Here is a 24,444-nt window from a genome sequence, read left to right on the forward strand (position 1 = left end):
AAGCATTATATAATGATAATCAAGCACTATTTAATGATAGAACTTTAGTAATTAGAACTAAAACTTGGTATGCATATTTGTCATTTTAACTGAAATTAGGGCTGGTGGTGGTGCTTAAGATGTTGTTGGTCATTCCGTGTTTCTGGAAAAAAATAGATAATAGTAATAGATAAAATATAATAATACTACTACTAATTTTACTACTAAAAACAATATATGTTGTTGACAATCCTTATGCTGGCTGCGCATCCATTGAGCTGAATTGAAATAATTCATAAAGATATTTAAATTTCATCTTCCCTTCTGCAGGATTTTGAGTCCTACTGCAGATGAAGCCTGTAAATATTTGACAGAACTTGTGGGTAAAAACCCGTTACTCCAGAGAGAACTGAATCTGAGTGGACACAAACTAGAAGACACACGAGTGAATCAGATCGCTGCTCTACTGCAGGATAAACACTGTAAACTCAACACACTGATGTGAGTATTTTACATTGTTTTATACTTTACAAAGCATCTTTAAAACAATAAACTATTTGATATTACATTTTTAAAATATTGACATTGTAGATTCATCTAAGATTAACTGAGCCATCATATAGATCAGTGGCCGCTTGCATAAAGTGCTTAGACTAGCCTTACAGTCATCTCATTTTTTTCTTTAAGACTGATCATCTCTTTAAGCCAGTTACATAAAAAGGCAGATTGGTCTAATTCTGAAAATTTAGACTGATTAGCTGTAGCTAATTGCTGGTTGACCAGACTAGTTCTTTAAGACACAGTTTTAACTTAGGACCTATTTTCATGCAACTGGTCACAGGGCCACAACAAAAGCACTCTCATAGGGCCCTATTTTAACGATCTAAGCGCATGGTCTAAAGCGCACGGCGCAAGTGCACTTAGGGCATGTCCAAATCCACTGCATGCAAGCAGACCATCTACAGGACAAGCCAGATTCCACCATATCTTTATGTACACAATATTAATCTTTTACATTGTATTTGTAATACAGTGTAATTTTTTTGTAATATTTGGCATGTTTGTGTGCCCTGTCTGTGTAATAAGCAGAGTGTACGTGCGTTGTGGACCCGCCTATTGGCGCACATTACTAATGCGCTCTTTAAATAACAGAAAAAATACTGGGCCATTGACTTTAGATCAGGTTTCAGTTGGTCAATGGCGCAGTCTATTTCAGTTGCTTCAAAATAGCAACGTGCCAACAATGCGACTGAACACACCTTGTTTTCAGACCTGCACGCCTATGGGTGCACAGATGTGCGCAAATGCATTTTGCTTTTTAAACAAGTGGGGCAGGACGTGAAAATGATAACTGCATCGGGCAGAATCTAGCAAAAAACACTTGCTTAACGCCTGGCGCTGCATTGCGCAGTGTGTATGATATGTCCCATAGAGTGCACAGAAACGTGATGTATTCTAGTAAGTTAGACCAGTGCGAGCGCGCATTTAGAGTGCCATTAGTCTGTTTTATATATATTTATCTATGTTTGGTCTATTAAAAGGCATTTAGATTTCCCCAAAATTCAAGATAAGGGCGCAAAAATGCCGCTGTATGTCTGAATGAATCACCAGTTTGAATGAATCGGTTGAATTGCAATGACTCACTCATTAACAGTGAATTGCTGCCACCTACTAGCTGTTTTAATTCACAATTTAAAGTATCTTTTAATTTTTATTAACAATTTCAAATATCAGTATTCAGCGTTTTATGTTTAAAACATCAAAATATTATTTATGCATTTGTAACTGCAGGTTAAATGTATTCATGTCCCACTGAGTTGCATTAAACAGTCTGTGTAAATGCATCTAAATGTCACTTCAGATGCAGCTTCTGTGTTTCCTCTGCATTGCAAAGATGAATTTTGTTGATACTGATTTCATTTGCTTGGTAACAGCCATTTTGTCATCTTATTCTAATTGACTTCATTGATTAAATGTTAGAATTTAATGCAAAATATGATACACACATTTAATTAGGTTAGAAAAAAATGCGGTAACACTTTATAATAACTGCACACTATTAATCATTAGTTAAGCATTAGTAAACAGTTAATTCATAATTTATAAAGCATTAATAGACAATAATAAGCAGTTTATAAATACAGCTATAAATGCTTTGTTATTGATTTAGAAACATATCAATAATGTTTAATAATTGTATTTTCATACTTTATTAATGATCAATTTATCATTTCTAAATGAAGTATAGCATTATTTACAAACCAGTTATTTAGGAGTTGTCAGTGATTCATAAGATCACTTAAGTGTAAGTAAATGTAGTAAATAGTTATAAAGCATTTAGTAGTGGTCAGGTTAACTATTTTTGTGAGCTCATCTAAAGTGATAACTAGTTATGCCTTGTAAAGCATTTATAAAGAAGATTTAAAGACTCAGTTATCTTCTAAACAGAAAAAGGAAACAAACACAACTCAGTGATACAGAAGATAGAAAAAATTAACTGAGCCTTTAAATCTCCTTTGTAAATGCTTTAAGAGGCATAGTCCTCACTTTAGATGAGCTAACCCTGAATTACAGTAGAAATACATGTTAATAAACCATTTATTAACACACTAAGAAACTATTACTATATGTCTAAATAATAAGATGTATAAATATACATTGAAATAGTTTATTAATTATTTACTCACACTTTCTAAGTGATCTTATGAACCACTGACAACTCCTAAATAACTGGTTTGTAAATAATGCTATACTTCATTTAGAAATGACAAATTGATCATTAATAAAGTATGAAAATACAATTATTAAACACATTATAGATATGCTTTTAAAACAAGAATAAAGCATTTATAGCTGTATTTATATACTGCTTATTAATGTATATTAATGCTTTATAAATTATGAATGAACTGTTTACTAATGCTTAACTAATGATTATTAGCGTGGAGTTTTATTACAAAAGTGTTACCAAAAATGCGTCATAAAGCTAAAAAGCCCATAAAAGGTAAACATCTATTTAAACTTATTGGAAAAGTCATTTCTGTCTCTGCTATCAATAAAATCCCAGAAAATATCAAGACTGACAATTATTTTGGTCAATATCACACACCCTGAGCGGCAAGCTTCAATCCATAGAGATTTTGATGTATATTTTATATCACTGTAAGTAAGTGTATCTGCAGAGCGCAGGGTTAATTAAAGTTATTAACATGAGCTAGAAAATAGTGAAACATGATTGATAAGTTATTAAAAGTGCAATAAACTGTAAAAGAGAACTACATTCTGTACTCATAAGCTTACAGGTGGCCCCCTGTGTGCACACACACAATTCAGTTCCCCTGCATAGCCCATTGCACTTGACTATTTTCCTCTTTTTTTAAAAAGGTTGCCAGCATTTTTGATAATTTTCACCACACTTTCATGGCCCCGAGAATATTTTGTTGCATGAATATCTGAATAGACAATGTATCCAAAGAGAGAGAGAGAGAGAGAAAAAAAAGGACCTTCTGCTTTAATTTAAAAAAAAAATATCAATATGGGTGAACAACATTTAAAAAAAAAAAAAAAAAAAAAAAGAATTGAGAAAATTGTTTTTATCAAAGGGCCTGTTTACACCTGGTCACTTCATGCGTTCTCTCAGATCGGATAGCTATCTGATCTTGAAAAGACCAGGTGTAAATGCCTTCTGAAACAGATTTAAATCCAATCACTCAAACCACAACTGGAAGTCTAAATGCATATGGTTGTTGAAACCACATATGTAAATTTTACTCCTCCCAACAATGTAAAAAAATAAATGTGTGAGAGCGTGTTATAGGCTATATGAGGTTATAGCCAGATATGAGAGTGCTACTGCAACACACATCGCCGCAGATGAGTGGCTGAGTATCTCTTCAGCAAACTGCCGCAAATGAAAGTGAGAGTAAGTCGCAGACGTTCAACATAATCATCTTCATTAAAAGTAAAGAAACTAAATGATCTTACCAGTGCTGTTTCTGCACTCTCTCTTATTACAGTGTTCGATTTTGAAATTAGCTAATGATCAATAAAATGCAGCTCATATTTGTTGTTTTCGGTGACGTGAACTCCATTAAATCTGCATATAGCACGGGAATTGAAGATCAGATTTATATCTGTTTTGCGGAGACACATTTATGTGACCAAGTGTAAATGGAATCGTTTTGATAAATCAGATATCCGATCAGTAAAAACACAAGAAGTGACCAGGTGTAAACAGACCCTAAGATTACATCTGGATCAGATTTAGAATGATGATCAAAACATAGATTCCCAAAATCAATCCGTCATTAATATTCAGTACACACTTGTACAATAGTACAGTATAGTTTTACAATACACAGTGTTTGTCAAAATGCCTGACTTGGCAAGTATCCAGGTAAACCTAGTCGGTTATGTCTTAAGTGAGCGTAAACAGTTGTAAAATCAGATGTAAATCAATATATTGAATCCGTGCATTAGGTGACAACTTTTAATATACCTGCTGCTCTCTGTGTCCTTAATGTTAACCAAAATAGATTAGCTGACTGAAAAACTTTTGTAGCAATATTTAATTCATGCAGACTATGCTGTTTTTTTTAATTTTATGATTTGATTACATTTTTGTAGTATTTCTTTACCTTATTTTTTACATGTAGTATTTCCTACCTGAAAAAAAAATGTCTCTGTTCTGTTGTGTTTGTCTCATTGCTCATGATTTGCTTTAGATTTTACACTGATTGTTTACTTAATTGCATAAGAAGTTTTCACTTACATTTTGCTAGTTTTGCAGTGTTATTGAAATGCATGTTCTTTAAGAAAGTAGGCCCACTCTCTTTGACTATGAAAACCCTTCCGTTACTGTAGACGTGTTTTTTGGCAGAAAAAAAACCTGAGGAGACCTTCCTGTCTTTTTTTCATCTTTTTTTCTTCTGTTCAGGCTGAAGAATAACAGTATTACAGCAGAAGGTTGTGCTGCTCTGACTTCAGCGTTTAATTCAAACCCTTCAAACCTGATAGAGCTGGATCTGAGTGAGAATAAACTAGGAAACTCTGGAATAAAGAAGATCTGTCCTCTGTTGGAAAATACACAATGCAGATTAGAGAAACTGAAGTGTGTATTCATTTATCTTCATTTCTGCATGATAACAGATTTATAAATGTCCATTTGATTAGATTAACTGAAAAAATCTGTTTCATTTAATCATTTTAATTAACTTTACATATTTTATGAAACATTTAGAAATGCAAATGAAGCAGGTGTTGTCAGTAAGGCATTGGTTGCAGTACTTAACATGTATGTTTTTGTATGTATATGTATAGTCTTTCAGGCTGCAGTATCACTGAAGAAGGATATAAAAGTTTGACCTCATCTCTGAAATCAAACTCAAACCTGATAGAGCTGAATCTCAGAGGAAATGATCCTGGACGATCAGGAGTGAATGAGCTCAATGATTTACTGCAGCTTGAAAGCTGTAAATTAAAGAACATCAGGTGAGAAAAGCCTTTGATTTTTCTAAATAAGCCACAGACAGAGTCAGAGGTGTGCAGCTAAGTAGATGTGACAAATGGCCAATGCAGAATTAGAATGGCATGAAAAGGAATTTACTGAATTGCAATTCAGCAAAACTGGAAATATTTACCAAAACTATGACTTTAACACATTCTACACGTTGCCATATTTTATTGCTTTACTGGATCCATAAGGAGGATGAGAACTGCAAAAGGCATGACATTCTAACAACATTATTTAAACAATTATTATTCTTTTTTATTATATCTAAAAAAATATATATATATTTTATCCTTTTTTCTTTTCTTTTCAATTATCAAATCTAAATGTTCTACTTCCTGTAGGTTTTTGAAAAGTGATGCTGCACAGGAAACGTGGGACTATCTCACTGAAGTTCTGGGTAAAAGTCCAGTAATACTGACAGAACTGGATCTGAGTGGAGATAAATTAGGAGATCTGGATGGAGAGAAGCTCTCTGCTCTTTTGATGGACCCTCATTGTAAAGTGGAGAAAATGAAGTGAGTCAACAATTTATACATTATAACTTCTGTTTATTCATTATAAAAGACTGTCAGGCACTTGTGTGAGCAGATATGAAGAGCTGTTGATCTGATGTGTGTTAAATATGTACTGAATAATAATTTATGGTGTTTCTGTGTTTAGGCTGAATAACTGTGATCAGACAGAGAAAATCTGTTCAGTTCTAGCTACTGTTCTCTCCTCTAAAACCATCCTGAAAGAGCTGAACCTGAACAACAGCCGTCTGCTGGACTCTGGAGTTAAAGAGATCTGTGAGGGACTGAAGAAATCAAAACTGAAGATTCTTAAGTGAGTACAGTTCACCATCAGATACACTCAACACCACAGCAATCACAGGGATATTTTATATTTACTGAATCTGCTTGCCTCCTGAAGTGCAAAAAAATGAAGGAATACTCATTGTTTTGGTCACCGAATACTCATTATTAACTATTAGCTTCGAGTTTTGCCTCAATAAACTCCTAATTACTTCTTATTAATAGTTAGTAAGGTAGTTGTAGTAGCATTTAAGTTTAGATATGGGTAGGATTATGGGATGTAGAATGCAGGGCTTAAAGTATTCCGGCACCGTGCCGGATCTCGATGGCGAAAACTTCAAAACTCAAAAAAATAAAACAGACAATTTGTAAATATTGTATTTGATGAACATTTCTACGTGCACTGATCATTATGATTCAGATTAAGTTATAATTCATCTGATAATTTAATTTGAAACACAATGTTACATTTAATTCAAGTTTCATGTTTTGTAGACTTTCAAACTGCAGTGTCACAGAAGAAGGTTATAAAGCTCTGGCTTCAGCTCTGAGATCAAACTCTTCACACCTGATAGAGCTGGATCTCACAGGAAATGATCCTGGACAATCAGGAGTGAAGGAGCTCTATAATGTACAACAGAGTTGGTGGAATCAGCTGAAAACACTGAGGTGAGTGTTATTAAGACAATAACATGCAATAGTTTTTAGCTGGAGGAGAATTAAACCGTCAAAAATAAATTTATAAAAGCTTTGAAATGAATAAAGGACCTTTAAAATATTCTGAAATAAATCTTTATATGGCTGCTAATATCAATGTACTTCCTATATCTTCAGCAGTGGTGTAGTCGGGGCCATACGCACATATACAATATATACTTTTTGCCCAGGGCTGTTTTCGTATTATGACTTCTGTAATGATATTAGCTCAAAGGGGAAATAATAATAATAATAATCCATAATTACCCATTATGATTAATTATTAATATTTGGGTCAGTTAATTAGATTAACTTTGAGGTAAGCCAAATTAATATTACAATCAATTAATCAGTTCCAACGAACTCTTCGATTATTCATTTATTTGAAGAAAAGTGTATCTTTCAGGGTCACTGAAAAATAATTATTTCTTATCGTGTACAGCAATTAGAGCATGTAACAGGATCAAAATCGTAAAAGGGACTTTGTATGCAAACAGAGGATCAGAAATCAAATTCATAATTGTGCACAAGTTTTATTAACTAAATCACAAACATAACTAAACTAAACAAACAAATATACATACATACATACATACATTCATCCATACATACATGCATAGGTAAAGTGGTGAGTGTTATGGAACCGGAAGCAGGAAATAGAACTCTGGAGCAAGATCTATTTTAGTATGAAAAGAACTATCAGCTAATCATTTTCAGAGCACCTCATTAAATTGATTTACTTGCATGGTCAGTTGCAATCCTGGACAATTCTTGAAGTGGTTGAAAAATGAGTCCGTTGGGGGGTCCGTGAAGGTCAAAAGTCATGGTGCAAGTTGCAATCCTTTCTTCTCCGTTGGATGAAGAAGATAAGATGAACTTGTATTGTCGCTGTTCTCATGGCTGGAGTGCAGATTATGGCCTACACGCTCTGGGCCGGCAGGACACAAAGAGCACATGGTGAGAGTTACGAGGGACTTCGTCCGTGTTGAATGACGTCACTGAACTCCTGAAGTTGTCCTTGATGCTGGAGTGAGCACATGTCCTGGATGCTTCGAAGCCTCCTGCCCTGGACCTGTTGAGGCCATGCTGGAACACACGGCATCCTTAAGGCAAGAGTTGTCCGTTTCCTTCTTGGTTGGATTTAAGAAAGGCAGTCTGACTCCGCCTGCAGGGCCCAGTGGGGGGGGGGGGCGGGGGATGGGAGGGGGTTCCCCCCCTCCCCCACAGGATTCACTTGGAGCTGCAGTTTAGGTCCGAGGACAAGAGCTAAGAGGGACGGATCTTGTGGTCAGTGACTTTTAAAGCGTGAAGATGGCACACCCATTTGGAGGTATAAGAGCCAATAAGAAGTGTCTTCCTTTGGAGGGAAAATGTCTTTTTTATGACCTTTGTTCAAGCATGCTCATTTGCAATGTGTACTTTCATTGGGTGTTTAACCCTCTGAGGTCTGAGCTGTTTTCTGGGCCCTGGAGGTGTTCTGACATGCTCTGACATTTCTGGTTATTTCTGTTACTTGTGACATTTTCATGGCTAAAGTCTAATTACACTGTATTCAGCACAAACTCTGCTACAATAATATATCAGCAGCATGTATGTAAAAGTTTGTAGTTTTGAGATAATGACATTTATGTGTGGTTTTTGAAAATACAAAAAAAAATTCTCACTGAAATAAGGCCATGAAACCCATACTGATTATTTCTTCACAAGACTTTTGAAAATTGTATGACGTAGCCTAGAATATTTGCTGCAAAACTATGTGAAAATCACCCTGACTGCTCATTCAGATAAGACAATATATTGATTTAAAAATTTTACGACGTGTTTTGTGTGAAAAAGCCTTATGCGAGAGGTCATTAATATGTAAGCTTTTCTCACCTGAGAAAGACAAAGAACCTCCCCTAACGGCCCTATTAGGAGCTATCAGGCCCCTATCATTCTGAGCAACCTTGCACAATACTGTAAATGAGGAGATTTAAAAAAGAATGGCTTTTAAATTGTTTGGATTTATTTACAACACAACATAATCCAAAGATACACAACAAATGCCAAAAAAGCACTTCAAAGACAGAGACCTTTGTGCCATTCCTAAAAACATTGTACATACCTTTCATTTCCAAGATTTTCACTTTACCATGTTCACGTACTGAGACTCATGTGAATGTTGAAGTCCTCAGTGGCATCTGGGACCTGAAAAAAAAAAAAGTGAACATACTGATATCAGAAAGGCCTGCACGATTTTGGAAATAAATATTAGATTTTTCTGGTTAAAATCGCTTTTTAAAATTCACAGAATACACACACACACACACACACACACACACACACACACACACACACACACACACACACACACACACACACATGTTTCCAACGATATATAATATAATGAACACCAGGTTTGTTGTGCCTTGTATGCATAAGGTATATGCGCAGTGCGGATAAAATAATAATAACAATAAATAACCTATAGCAGCCTATAAATCTTCCAAAAGATTTCAGTAACAACTAAGCTAGAGAAAAATATATTGATTATCATGTTACTTCAAATGTTTCCATCCGTTATGATGATATGAAATGAGATGATAATAAAAACATGAAGCCGTTTGGTGCGTTTTGCTTTCATCCAAAATATGATGCATCTCAAATATAAAACATTATGGTTACCATAAACATATCTATGTTTGAGCAGATATCCACAAACACAGTAAACACGGGTCTAAATATTATAATATTCCCCATATATCTAGCAACAGTTCAACTGCAACGTGACATTTATGCAACAATAACAAACTAGGCTATGTAAGAATTTCTTACCTTACATCTTTCTTGTCTTCAAATCGCGTTCTTCTTCTTCTGAGGTAGCCTAAATCCAATGTAAGCTCAGGCACGTCTTTCAAACTCGACGAAAAGTGAAGTGAAGTGTTTTGGTGTTTTGTTGTTGAGGTAATGAGCACGATCGCGTTCCATGTGGAGATTTGCATGTGAATATCTTTTGCGCGAGTAGGCGTGGCCAAATTAACTGTAATGAGCAAGCGTTTGAGAAGCTGGACATCTTGTTGGTTTTATACAAATTACTTAAACAGAGAATATTTGTTTTCAGTTTGAATCCGATCATTTAAAAGTACACACTTAAATGTTTATAAAGGTATATGGCTCATAAATGTGGGACAAGTATTCGCTGAGTTTTGTTTCAGTTTATAGACGTGCTCAAGAAAAAAAAGTTCACCGCGACGGAGAGGCAGAACGCACACCCTGTTTATTTTCTTTATTTTACAAAAGCACAATGTTTTGATTTGATTGTAAGTGGACACATACAAAAGGAGAAATATCACAGATTCTTTTTTTATATTTCTTTTTTCTGTATGACCATAAATGATGGAGTAATTTAAGTTTATAGTGCTACAATGTGGAGAAAATCCTCAGAGGGTTAAGAGAAGAATCTTCAAGATTCTTATAATTCTAATGCGTCACAAAGTTAGCAAAATGTAATGTAAATTAACAAATTGGGGACACAGATTGGAGTTTATAGAGACCAAATACGCCACATTGGGACCACAGCTCTCAGATGGAAGTTTTTTAAAGATTTGTTCGTGCATATGCCAAATAATTGTGTCTGATTTGTCTCAGTCGCTACACTTCTAAGGATTAATATTTGCATGTAAAAGTCTATAAGCTGTTGTCATTTTAGCTGCCCCTTTAACTGTGTGTCCAAAACCATGGTTTTACTACAAAAACTATAGTTTAACCCTCTGAGGCTGGCAAACGCGCGGGCGCGTTTTGCTGGATTTTCTTCACATTGTAGCACTATAAATAGAGAAAAAAGAAATATAAAAAAAGAATCTGTGATATTTCTACTTTTGTATGTGTCCACTTACAATCAAATCAAAACATTGTGCTTTTGTAAAATAAAGAAAATAAACAGGGTGTGCGTTCTGCCTCTCCGTCGCGGTGAACTTTTCTTTCTTGAGCACGTCTATAAACTGAAACAAAACTCAGCGAATACTTGTCACACATTTATGAGCCATATACCTTTATAAACATTTAAGTGTGTACTTTTAAATGATCGGATTCAAACTGAAAACAAATATTCTCTGTTTAAGTAATTTGTATAAAACCAACAAGATGTCCAGCTTCTCAAACGCTTCCTAATTATTTTTAATTTGAACACGCCCACTCGCGCAAAAGAGATTGACATGCAAATCTCCACATGGAACGCGAACGCGCTCATTACCTCAAAAACAAAACACCAAAACTCTTCAGAAGTCTCTGCTTTTCGTCGAGTTTGAAAGACGCGCCGTGAGCTTACATTGGATTTAGGCTACCTCAGAAGAAGAAGAACGCGATTTGAAGACAAGAAAGATGTAAGGTAAGAAATTATTACATATTAGTTTGTTATTGTTGCATAAATTTCACATTGCAGTTGAACTGTTGCTAGATATATGGTGAATATTATAATATTTAGACCCGTGTTTACTGTTACTGTGTTTGTGGATATCTGCTCAAATGTAGATATGTATATGGTAACCATAATGTTTTATATTTTGGATCGCGATCGCGTTTGAAAAGCACCAAACGGCTTCATGTTTTTACTATTATCTCATTTCATATCATCATAACGAATGGAAACATTTGAAGTAACATGATAATCAATATATTTTTCTCTAGCTTAGTTGTTAATGAAATATTTTGGAAGATTTACAGGCTGCTATAGGTTATTGTTATTATTATTTTATGCAGCACTGCGTATAGCCTATGCCTACAAGGCACAACAAACCTGGTGTTCATTATATTATATATTGTTGGAAACATTTATGTGTGTGTGTGTGTGTGTGTGTGTGTGTGTGTGTGTGTGTGTGTGTGTGTGTGTGTGTGTGTGTGTATTCCGTGAATTTTAAAAAGCAATTTTAACCAGAAAAATCTAAAATTTATTCCCAAAATCGTGCAGGCCTTTCTCTTGATATCAGTATGTACACTTTTTTTTCTTTCAGGGCCCAGATGCCACTGAGTCCTGCTGACTTCAACATTCACATGAGTCTCTGTACATGAACATGGTAAAGTGAAAATCAAACACCTTGGAAATGAAAGGTATGTACAATGTTTTTAGGAATGGCACAAAGGTCTCTGTCTTTGGATCATTGTTTTCAATGAGTGCTTTTTTGTCATTTGTTGTGTATCTTTGGATTATGTTGTGTTGTAAATAAATCCAAAAAATCTAAAAGCCATTCTTTTTTAAATCTCCTCATTCTTTGTGCAAGGTTGCTCAGAATGACAGGGCCTGATAGCTCCTAATAGGGCCGTTAGGGGAGGGTCTTTGTCTTTCTCAGGTGTGAAAAGCTTACATATTAATGAGCTCCCGCATAAGGCTTTTTCACACAAAACACGTCGTAAAAATTTTAAATCAATATATTGTCTTATCTGAATGAGCAGTCAGGGTGATTTTCACATAGTTTTAGAGCAAATATTCTAGGCTACGTCATACAATTTTCAAAAGTCTTGTGAAGAAATAATCAGTATGGGTTTCATGGCCTTATTTCAGTGAGATTTTTTTTTTTTTTTTCACAAACCACGCATAAATGTCATTATCTCAAAACAACAAACTTTTACACACATTCTGCTGATATATTATTGTAGCAGAGTTTGTGCTGAATACAGTGTAATTAGACTTTAGCCATGAAAATGTCACAAGTAACAGAAATAAGCACAAATGTCAGAGCATGTCAGAACACCTCCAGGGCCCAGAAAACAGCTCAGACCCCAGAGGGTTAACTATGGTATTGTTGTGTTTTACAATTGGTAATCAATACCCCAAAAAAACAGTTAATTTTCGCAAGGGAAACTGTCTCAGACTCCCGTCAGTTCCACTCGATGCTTTGAGTGCACCTCTCTCTCTGCATTAAAAACGACATAAGGAAAAATGGTGGTGAGTGAAGACACTCTGATGCATTGCCAGATAAAATTTATAAAAAAAGTAAAAAATATTAGGAAAAGCAGAATAAAAAGCACACCCCAAGTGGTACTACATCCATGATGCAAAATGTCTCGGTTACGTTTGTAACCCTCGTTTCCTGAAGATGGAACGGAGACGTCACTTTGGTGACCGACAAATAGGAATCTCACTAGAGAGGCCAATCTACTTTGAGTGTAACTAAAATGAGCCTATGCACATTGGCATGCGATAATTGAAATTAGTTGCTCTGCCTCGCAGCGGGGGTATATAATGAGCAACAGGTGCATCGCATCTTCAGGTTTTCGCACTGGAAAAGGAAGCCACATCCTTCCCCGAAGGAGTTATGTGGTGATATACATATGGAAGTTACTAGGGTGACTACAACCTCGTAAGAGATGGGTTCTCCCAAGGGAAAGACACAGGCTTCCATTTAGGAGCAACCAAGGAAAAGTACATATATGAGATCCCCTTAGGGTCACACATGTAGCAAATTAGCTCTACGAATTGTTAATAATCAATAATAACTGGTTATAATTGATTATTAATATTTGGATCAGTTAATACAATTAACTTAATGTTGTAACTTAATTTTGCAATCAATTAACCTGTTTGTCCCGTGAACACTAAGTGTTAATTGTTTATTAATTCTAAGAAATGTACATTTCCGGGGCATGGGAAATGTCTTTATTACTTTACAGTACTACTAAGAGCAAGTAGTCAAGATCTATGATTTAGTGACAGATATGAGCTTGAGACATGGACAACTTTACGTGTGACATGAACAAGATTTTTTTAACTAGTCTAAACACTTAGACTACTCTAACATACACACACATACATGCATACAGTTTACCAAGGGGAAGAGAGCTGAAGCAGAATACAGGAAAGCAAGAAGTTATAGCATTGTTTTAGATTCGGCAGATCAACAGCCTTGAGCAAACCATCAGTTTAGTTCTAACACGCCCTTCTTTAAAAGGGGTAAGGATTCTTAATGTATCAAATAATGAGACTAAGTTTGATACTTGCATGTCTCGCCCATTTGAATTAAACTGTCCTGATGCAATTTGTTGAGGCTCCAGTTGATCTTTGCTGATGTGGTCTTGATGAGAGAGAACCAGTGGTAGTCAGAGTATCTTTGGTGAATGGAAAGACAAGGCCTGGCACAAACTTGGAGGGTCCATAGAAACTTCTAGTTCAGCGTCATCTTCACGTCAGCATTTCAGAAAGGGACTAAGAAAGAAGAAAAAAGAGCTAAGAGAGAGCTAATCTTGTGATCAGTGATTTTTAAAACATGAAGATGTCACACCCTCTGGAGGTGTGTGAGCCAATAAGAAGTGTTTTCTTTTGGAGGGAAATTTCTTTACGACCCATTGTTCAAGCAGGCCTTTGAACATGTAATTTGATTGGATGTTTAACACAAGAATCTTTAAGATGCTTATAATACTAATGCGTCACAAAGTTAGCAAAATGTAATGTAAATGAACAAATGGGGGACGAAGATTGGAGTTTATAGAGACTAAACATGCCACACTCAACAGGGTCTGCCCATAGGGACTCTCTGGAGCAATTTTGGTGCAGCATGCCAACACTGAGCATAGAGTACCTCTCGGTATTTCTACCCGTTTGAGGTGAGAACACAGGAGGATACCGGCTCTACACGTAGACTATAGAATCTAGGCAACGTGTTGAGTGTCGCCCAGCCTGCAGAACTATAAATATCTGTCAGCGAGGCGCCATGTGCCAGCACCCAGGAGGATGCAACACTTCTTGTTGAGTGAGCTCGCATCCTGAGCGAGCAAGGCACGCCTTGTGCTTGGTAAGCCAAGGTGATGGCATCAACTATCCAGTGGGCCATCCTCTGCTTGGAGACAGCCTTTCCCTTCTGCTGGCCAGACCAAGAGCTGGTATGAGGTCCAAAGGCTTTATGTTCTGTCCACGTACAGTCACATAGCGTGGATGGGACAGAGCTAATGTGGAACTACTTCAGCCATGCAGTAGGCTACTTGAGAAATAATCTGTCGACCAATTTTTAGAATGCACTGTATTTTTGTTTTGTATTTATTTATTTTAATTAAACATATGTTACCAGTGAACAACAACATGAAAACACTTTTTTAATGGTGGTTGAGGCAGGGTACAGAATATTAAACCACTTTTTTTGTTAGGACTACAAGAATGGTCTTCAAGTTTTTGGGTCCTGCTGCAGATGAAGCCTGTGAGTATGTGAAAGGAATAGTGAGTGAAAACCCGCTACTCCTGAGAGAACTGAATCTGAGTGGACGTGAACTAGGAGACACAGGAGTGAATCAGATCACTGCTCTACTGAAGGATAAACACTGTAAACTCAACACACTGATGTGAGTATTGTACATTTAGTATTGTAGATTTAAATTATGTTAAAGACATCTTGTAACAAAAACACAATTCTCAGTTATGTTGGAATCAAGTACTTTGTGTTTGTAAATTCTCCCTCTTCTGTTCATCATTTTAGGCTGAGTAAGTGTGGTCTAACAGAGGAAAGCTGTTCAGCTCTCGCTACAGTCCTGAGATCAAACTCCAGTCTGAAAGAGCTTAACATCAGCAACAATAATCTGCAGGATTCAGGAGTGAAGAAACTCCAGAATGGATTAGAAAATACAAACTGCACACTGGAGAGACTCAGGTAAGTTTAATGAACCATTGTTTGTTTTAAATATTAAAGTTAAGTTACTGTAGTGAATTAAAGTAACAGGAAAAAACATGCCTCTGTCAAATTATTTTCTTTACTTATAAGAGAAAAGGCATTTGATGATTTTTATGATATAATTTTTTAAGTGATATTAATTGTATAACTTTTTTATTTTTTAAATCTCTTTTCTGAAGACTTTCAGACTGCAGTATCACAGAAGAAGGTTATAAAGCTCTGGCTTCAGCTCTGAGATCAAACCCTTCACACCTGATAGAGCTGGATCTCAGAGGAAATGATCCTGGACAATCAGGAGTGAAGGAGCTCAGTGATTTACTACAGGATCAGAAGTATCAACTCAAGACACTGAGGTGAGACGTGATGAAATAACACAAAATAAATATGCATGCTAAATATTCATACAAAATATATATATATATGATTCCATAAAATCTGCTTGTCTTTGTAAAATGCCACAGCTTTTTAAATATTTGAACGTACACTCTTAACATCAGTCAATCAAGCATTATATAATGATAATCAAGCACTATTTAATGATAGAACTTTAGTAATTAGAACTAAAACTTGGTATGCATGCATATTTGTCATTTTAACTGAAATTAGGGCTGGTGGTGGTGCTTAAGATGTTGTTGGTCATTCCGTGTTTCTGGAAAAAAATAGATAATAGTAATAGATAAAATATAATAATACTACTACTAATTTTACTACTAAAAACAATATATGTTGTTGACAATCCTTATGCTGGCTGCGCAACCATTGAGCTGAATTGAAATAATACAGATGGAGAGCAAAACTCAAGCGCTCAGATATATTTTCAATTGCTGAACACTCTAACTATTCCAAACTCATACTTTGCCTCTAACACACACACTGGCGAGTAAAATCTAAGAGTTGATTAGCCAATGGGTCGTGATAGACATTATTTAGTGCCCAGAGTTGAAATTTACTCGCAGATGCGAGTGATTTACTCGCATTGTAGAAGGTTAAATTGTACTGATGGTATTCAGTAGTATGGTATTAAATGTTTCTGAAACTGTATCACTGTATCTCTCTCCAGCAGTTCTGTGAGTGTCCAGATGTTCACAAACAGCTAGTTTTCTCTGCGCTGATGTTTCTCACATACTACTTAAAGCCATAAAGACATTTAAATTCCATCTTCCCTTCTGCAGGATTTTGAGTCCTACTGCAGATGAAGCCTGTCAGTATGTGAGAGGAATTGTGGGTATAAACCCATTACTCCTGAGAGAACTGAATCTGAGTGGATGTAAACTAAGAGACACACGAGTGAATCAGATCGCTGCTCTACTGCAGGATAAACACTGTAAACTCAACACACTGATGTGAGTATTTTACATTGTTTTATACTTTACAAAGCATCTTTAAAACAATAAACTATTTGATATTACATTTTTAAAATATTGACATTGTAGATTCATCTAAGATTAACTGAGCCATCATATAGATCAGTGGCCGCTTGCATAAAGTGCTTAGACTAGCCTTACAGTCATCTCATTTTTTTCTTTAAGACTGATCATCTCTTTAAGCCAGTTACATAAAAAGGCAGATTGGTCTAATTCTGAAAATTTAGACTGATTAGCTGTAGCTAATTGCTGGTTGACCAGACTAGTTCTTTAAGACACAGTTTTAACTTAGGAGCTATTTTCATGCAACTGGTCAAGTCAAGTCAAGTCATCTTCATTTATATAGCGCTTTTAACAATGTAGATTGTTTCAAAGCAGCTTTACAGAGATAAACGTATAATTTATGGTAAAAAATTATACCATAATTTTTGGCGTTAAGCAAGTGTTTTTTGCTAGATTCTGCCCGATGCAGTTATCATTTTCAGTCCTGCCCCACTTGTTTAAAAAGCAAAATGCATTTGCGCCATTGACCAACTGAAACCTGATCTAAAGTCAATGGCCCAGTATTTTTTCTGTTATTTAAAGAGTGCATTAGTAATGTGCGCCAATAGGCGGGTCCACAACGCATGTACACTCTGCTTATTACACAGACAGGGCACACAAACATGCCAAATATTACAAAAAAATTACACTGTATTACAAATACAATGTAAAAGATTAATATTGTGTTCATAAAGATATGGTGGAATCTGGCTTGTCCTGTAGATGGTCTGCTTGCATGCAGTGGATTTGGACATGCCCTAAGTGCACTTGCGCCGTGTGCTTTAGACCATGCGCTTAGATCGTTAAAATAGGGCCCTATGAGAGTATTAATAAACTGGTCACAGGGCCACAACAAAAGCACTCTCATAGGGCCCTATTTTAACGATCTAAGCGCATGGTCAATGGCGCAGTCTATTTCAGTTGCTTCAAAATAGCAACGTGCCAACAATGCGACTGAACACACCTTGTTTTCAGACCTGCACGCCCATGGGTGCACAGATGTGCGCAAATGCATTTTGCTTTTTAAACAAGTGGGGCAGGACTGAAAATGATAACTGCATCGGGCAGAATCTAGCAAAAAACACTTGCTTAACGCCTGGCGCTGCATTGCGCCGTGTGTATGATATGTCCCATAGAGTGCACAGAAACGTGATGTATTCTAGTAAGTTAGACCAGTGCGAGCGCGCATTTAGAGTGCCATTAGTCTGTTTTATATATATTTATCTATGTTTGGTCTATTAAAAGGCATTTAGATTTCCCCAAAATTCAAGATAAGGGCGCAAAAATGCCGCTGTATGTCTGAATGAATCACCAGTTTGAATGAATCGGTTGAATTGCAATGACTCACTCATTAACAGTGAATTGCTGCCACCTACTAGCTGTTTTAATTCACAATTTAAAGTATCTTTTAATTTTTATTAACAATTTCAAATATCAGTATTCAGCGTTTTGTTTAAAACATCAAAATATTATTTATGCATTTGTAACTGCAGGTTAAATGTATTCATGTCCCACTGAGTTGCATTAAACAGTCTGTGTAAATGCATCTAAATGTCACTTCAGATGCAGCTTCTGTGTTTCCTCTGCATTGCAAAGATGAATTTTGTTGATACTGATTTCATTTGCTTGGTAACAGCCATTTTGTCATCTTATTCTAATTGACTTCATTGATTAAATGTTAGAATTTAATGCAAAATATGATGCACACATTTAATTAGGTTAGAAAAAAATGCGGTAACACTTTATAATAACTGCACACTAATTAATCATTAGTTAAGCATTAGTAAACAGTTAATTCATAATTTATAAAGCATTAATAGACAATAATAAGCAGTTTATAAATACAGCTATAAATGCTTTATTATTGATTTAGAAACATATCAATAATGTTTAATAATTGTATTTTCATACTTTATTAATGATCAATTTATTATTTCTAAATGAAGTATAGCATTATTTACAAACCAGTTATTTAGGAGTTGTCAGTGATTCATAAGATCACTTAAGTGTAAGTAAATGTAGTAAATAGTTATAAAGCATTTAGTAGTGGTCAGTTAACTATTTTTGTGAGCTCATCTAAAGTGATAACTAGTTATGCCTTGTAAAGCATTTATAAAGGAGATTTAAAGACAGAAAAAGGAAACAAACACAACTCAGTGATACAGAAGATAGAAAAAATAAACTGAGCCTTTAAATCTCCTTTGTAAATGCTTTAAGAGGCATAGTCCTCACTTTAGATGAGCTCACAAAAATAGTTAACTGACCACTGCTAAATGCTTTATAACTACCTGAATTAACCCTGAATTACAGTAGAAATACATGTTAATAAACCATTTATTAACACACTAAGAAACTATTACTATGTGTCTAAATAATAAGATGTATGAATGTACATTGAAATAGTTTATTAATCATTTACTCACACTTTCTAAGTGATCTTATGAACCACTGACAACTCCTAAATAACTGGTTTGTAAATAATGCTATACTCCATTTAGAAATGACAAATTGATCATTAATAAAGTATGAAAATACAATTATTAAACACATTATAGATATGCTTTTAAAACAAGAATAAAGCATTTATAGCTGTATTTATATACTGCTTATTAATGTATATTAATGCTTTATAAATTATGAATGAACTGTTTACTAATGCTTAACTAATGATTATTAGCGTGGAGTTTTATTACAAAAGTGTTACCAAAAATGCGTCATAAAGCTAAAAAGCCCATAAAAGGTAAACATCTATTTAAACTTATTGGAAAAGTCATTTCTGTCTCTGCTATCAATAAAATCCCAGAAAATATCAAGATTGACAATTATTTTGGTCAATATCACACACCCTGAGTGACAAGCTTCAATCCATAGAGATTTTGATGTATATTTTATATCACTGTAAGTAAGTGTATCTGCAGAGCGCAGGGTTAATTAAAGTTATTAACATGAGCTAGAAAATAGTGAAACATGATTGATAAGTTATTAAAAGTGCAATAAACTGTAAAAGAGAACTACATTCTGTACTCATAAGCTTACAGGTGGCCCCCTGTGTGCACACACACAATTCAGTTCCCCTGCATAGCCCATTGCACTTGACTATTTTCCTCTTTTTTAAAAAAGGTTGCCAGCATTTTTGATAATTTTCACCACACTTTCATGGCCCCGAGAATATTTTGTTGCATGAATATCTGAATAGACAATGTATCCAAAGAGAGAGAAAAAAAAAAAAACAGACCTTCTGCTTTAATTTAAAAAAAAAAAAATCAATATGTGTGAACAACATTTTGAAAAAAAAAAAAAAAGAATTGAGAAAATTATGTTTTTATCAAAGGGCCTGTTTACACCTGGTCACTTCATGCGTTCTCTCAGATCGGATAGCTATCTGATCTTGAAAAGACCAGGTGTAAATGCCTTCTGAAACAGATTTAAATCCAATCACTCAAACCACAACTGGAAGTCTAAATGCATATGGTTGTTGAAACCACATATGTAAATTTTACTCCTCCCAACAATGTAAAAAAATAAATGCGTGAGAGCGTGTTATAGGCTATATGAGGTTATAGCCAGATATGAGAGTGCTACTGCAACACACATCGCCGCAGATGAGTGGCTGAGTATCTCTTCAGCAAACTGCCGCAAATGAAAGTGAGAGTAAGTCGCAGACGTTCAACATAATCATCTTCATTAAAAGTAAAGAAACTAAATGATCTTACCAGTGCTGTTTCTGCACTCTCTCTTATTACAGTGTTCGATTTTGAAATTAGCTAATGATCAATAAAATGCAGCTCATATTTGTTGTTTTCGGTGACGTGAACTCCATTAAATCTGCATATAGCACGGGAATTGAAGATCAGATTTATATCTGTTTTGCGGAGACACATTTATGTGACCAAGTGTAAATGGAATCGTTTTGATAAATCAGATATCCGATCAGTAAAAACACAAGAAGTGACCAGGTGTAAACAGGCCCTAAGATTACATCTGGATCAGATTTAGAATGATGATCAAAACATAGATTCCCAAAATCAATCCGTCATTAATATTCAGTACACACTTGTACAATAGTACAGTATAGTTTTACAATACACAGTGTTTGTCAAAATGCCTGACTTGGCAAGTATCCAGGTAAACCTAGTCGGTTATGTCTTAAGTGAGCGTAAACAGTTGTAAAATCAGATGTAAATCAATCTATTGAATCCGTGCATTAGGTGACAACTTTTAATATACCTGCTGCTCTCTGTGTCCTTAATGTTAACCAAAATAGATTAGCTGACTGAAAAACTTTTGTAGCAATATTTAATTCATGCAGACTATGCTGTTTTTTTTATTTTATGATTTGATTACATTTTTGTAGTATTTCTTTACCTTATTTTTTACATGTAGTATTTCCTACCTGAAAAAAAATGTCTCTGTTCTGTTGTGTTTGTCTCATTGCTCATGATTTGCTTTAGATTTTACACTGATTGTTTACTTAATTGCATAAGAAGTTTTTACTTACATTTTGCTAGGTTTGCAGTGTTATTGAAATGCATGTTCTTTAAGAAAGTAGGCCCACTCTCTTTGACTATGAAAACCCTTCCGTTACTGTAGACGTGTTTTTTGGCAGAAAAAAAACCTGAGGAGACCTTCCTGTCTTTTTTTCATCTTTTTTTCTTCTGTTCAGGCTGAAGAATAACAGTATTACAGCAGAAGGTTGTGCTGCTCTGACTTCAGCGTTTAATTCAAACCCTTCAAACCTGATAGAGCTGGATCTGAGTGAGAATAAACTAGGAAACTCTGGAATAAAGAAGATCTGTCCTCTGTTGGAAAATACACAATGCAGATTAGAGAAACTGAAGTGTGTATTCATTTATCTTCATTTCTGCATGATAACATAGATTTATAAATGTCCATTTGATTAGATTAACTGAAAAAAACTGTTTCAGTTAATCATTTTAATTAACTTTACATATTTTATGAAACATTTAGAAATGCAAATGAAGCAGGTGTTGTCAATAAGGCATTGGTTGCAGTACTTAACATGTATGTTTTTGTATGTATATGTATAGTCTTTCAGGCTGCAGTATCACTGAAGAAGGATATAAAAGTTTGACCTCATCTCTGAAATCAAACTCAAGCCTGATAGAGCTGAATCTCAGAGGAAATGATCCTGGACGATCAGGAGTGAATGAGCTCATTGATTTACTGCAGCTTGAAAGCTGTAAATTAAAGAACATCAGGTGAGAAAAGCCTTTGATTTTTCAAAATAAGCCACAGACATAGAGTCAGAGGTGTGCAGCTAAGTAGATGTGACAAATGGCCAATGCAGAATTAGAATGGCATGAAAAGGAATTTACTGAATTGCAATTCAGCAAAACTGGAAATATTTACCAAAACTATGACTTTAACACATTCTACACGTTGCCATATTTTATTGCTTTACTGGATCCGTAAGGAGGATGAGAACTGCAAAAGGCATGACATTCTAACAACATTATTTAAACAATTATTATTATTTTTTATTATATCTAAAAAAAAAAGAAAGTATTTTATCCTTTTTTCTTTTCTTTTCAATTATCAAATCTAAATGTTCTACTTCCTGTAGGTTTTTGAAAAGTGATGCTGCACAGGAAACGTGGGACTATCTCACTGAAGTTCTGGGTAATAGTCCAGTAATACTGACAGAACTGGATCTGAGTGAAGATAAATTAGGAGATCTGGATGGAGAGAAGCTCTCTGCTCTTTTGATGGACCCTCATTGTAAAGTGGAGAAAATGAAGTGAGTCAACAATTTATACATTATAACTTCTGTTTATTCATTATAAAAGACTGTAATGCACTTGTGTGAGCAGATATGAAGAGCTGTTGATCTGATGTGTGTTAAATATGTACTGAATAATAATTTATGGTGTTTCTGTGTTTAGGCTGAATAACTGTGATCAGACAGAGAAAATCTGTTCAGTTCTAGCTACTGTTCTCTCCTCTAAAACCATCCTGAAAGAGCTGAACCTGAACAACAGCCGTCTGCTGGACTCTGGAGTTAAAGAGATCTGTGAGGGACTGAAGAAATCAAAACTGAAGATTCTTAAGTGAGTACAGTTCACCATCAGATACACTCAACACCACAGCAATCACAGGGATATTTTATATTTACTGAATCTGCTTGCCTCCTGAAGTGCAAAAAAATGGAAGAATACTCATTGTTTTGGTCACCGAATACTCATTATTAACTATTAGCTTTGAGTTTTGCCTCAATAAACTCCTAATTACTTCTTATTAATAGTTAGTAAGGTAGTTGTAGTAGCATTTAAGCTTAGATATGGGTAGGATTATGGGATGTAGAATGAGATCATGCTGAATAATGATTTGCTTTATAAGTACTAATAAACAGACAATACCCTAGTAATATGCAACTAGTAATTAGCTATTAGTTAATAATGAGAACTGGATACTAAACTACCCTGAACTAAGTGTTACCATTTTTTTCCATAACAGCGGTGTTATCTCTAACAAAAACTAAAATGAAAACTTAAAGGATTTTTGTTACTGGTAAGAAACAATTACACAATTGGGAAAAAAACTAAAATAACTAAATTAAACTGAAAAATATTTTGTGACTTTAAAAGTAGACACAAAAATGCCACAAACTAAGTTTAAAGTTAAGTCAAATTTTGTATAGTTTAGTTTTTATAAACAATATATTATATCAAACATGAATACACAAAAGTGTGTTTAAAGATACAATATGTAAGAATTTTAAGTATCTAAATATCCAAAAACCACTTGCACAGTGTTATATATTTCTTTCACTTGTGTGCTTACATTATCCTAAATGTTTCCAAGAATTTGTAAATTCAAAGAAATTCACAATTTTAAATAGTGCCCGTCCCTTGTAACTTGACGCCTGTCAATGACGTAATATCCGCGTTATCCCTGGTTTCCGCTCGTACTGCCATAGTAACCATGGCGACAGACGTGGACAACTGTGTTATATCTAGCGGTACGCTCACGCTGTTGTTGTTTCACTCAAACATTATGGACCATGGCAAGCAGACTTTGGGACAAAAGGAGAACTAAAACGAAGATCAATATCGGCGTGGCGTTTTCGACTAAAAAATCTACCAAAAAAATCCAGAAAAAAATTGATTTGCATTTCAGTAAGTGAAATAAGTATTTGATCCCCAAGCAAAACATGACTTAGTACTTGGTGGAGAAACCTTTGTTGGCAAGCACAGAGGTCTAAAGCGCACGGCGCAAGTGCACTTAGGGCATGTCCAAATCCACTGCATGTAAGCAGACCATCTACGGGACAAACCAGATTCCACCATATCTTTATGTGCACAATATTAATATTTTACATTGTATTTGTAATACAGTGTAATTTTTTTGTAATATTTGGCATGTTTGTGTGCTGCTGCGCGTCCCTGTCTGTGTAATAAGCAGAGTGT

General features: G+C 35.1%; 2 protein-coding genes across 2 annotated transcripts in view; both read left to right on the top strand.

Annotated features, from left to right (window-relative positions):
- The window catches only part of LOC311090048 (uncharacterized protein), a gene marked incomplete at its 5' end in the record, with an annotated part of 50,783 nt that extends 43,769 nt beyond the window's left edge, over positions 1 to 7,014 (top strand). The window contains 6 exons of the mRNA XM_084125144.1: positions 310 to 480; positions 4,916 to 5,089; positions 5,299 to 5,469; positions 5,833 to 6,006; positions 6,152 to 6,316; positions 6,781 to 7,014. Of these exons, the coding sequence (XP_083981270.1) occupies positions 310 to 480; positions 4,916 to 5,089; positions 5,299 to 5,469; positions 5,833 to 6,006; positions 6,152 to 6,316; positions 6,781 to 6,958 (1,033 nt within the window). The 3' untranslated portion in view covers positions 6,959 to 7,014. The remainder of the gene's footprint in view (positions 1 to 309; positions 481 to 4,915; positions 5,090 to 5,298; positions 5,470 to 5,832; positions 6,007 to 6,151; positions 6,317 to 6,780) is intronic.
- LOC311089879 (uncharacterized protein) overlaps positions 1 to 24,444 on the top strand; it is an 832,216-nt gene that overhangs the window by 198,480 nt on the left and 609,292 nt on the right. The gene's annotated exons all lie outside the window — the stretch shown is intronic.

The sequence above is a fragment of the Abramis brama genome (assembly GCF_963993115.1).
Source record: "Abramis brama genome assembly, chromosome: 9".
NCBI lineage: Eukaryota > Metazoa > Chordata > Actinopteri > Cypriniformes > Leuciscidae > Abramis > Abramis brama.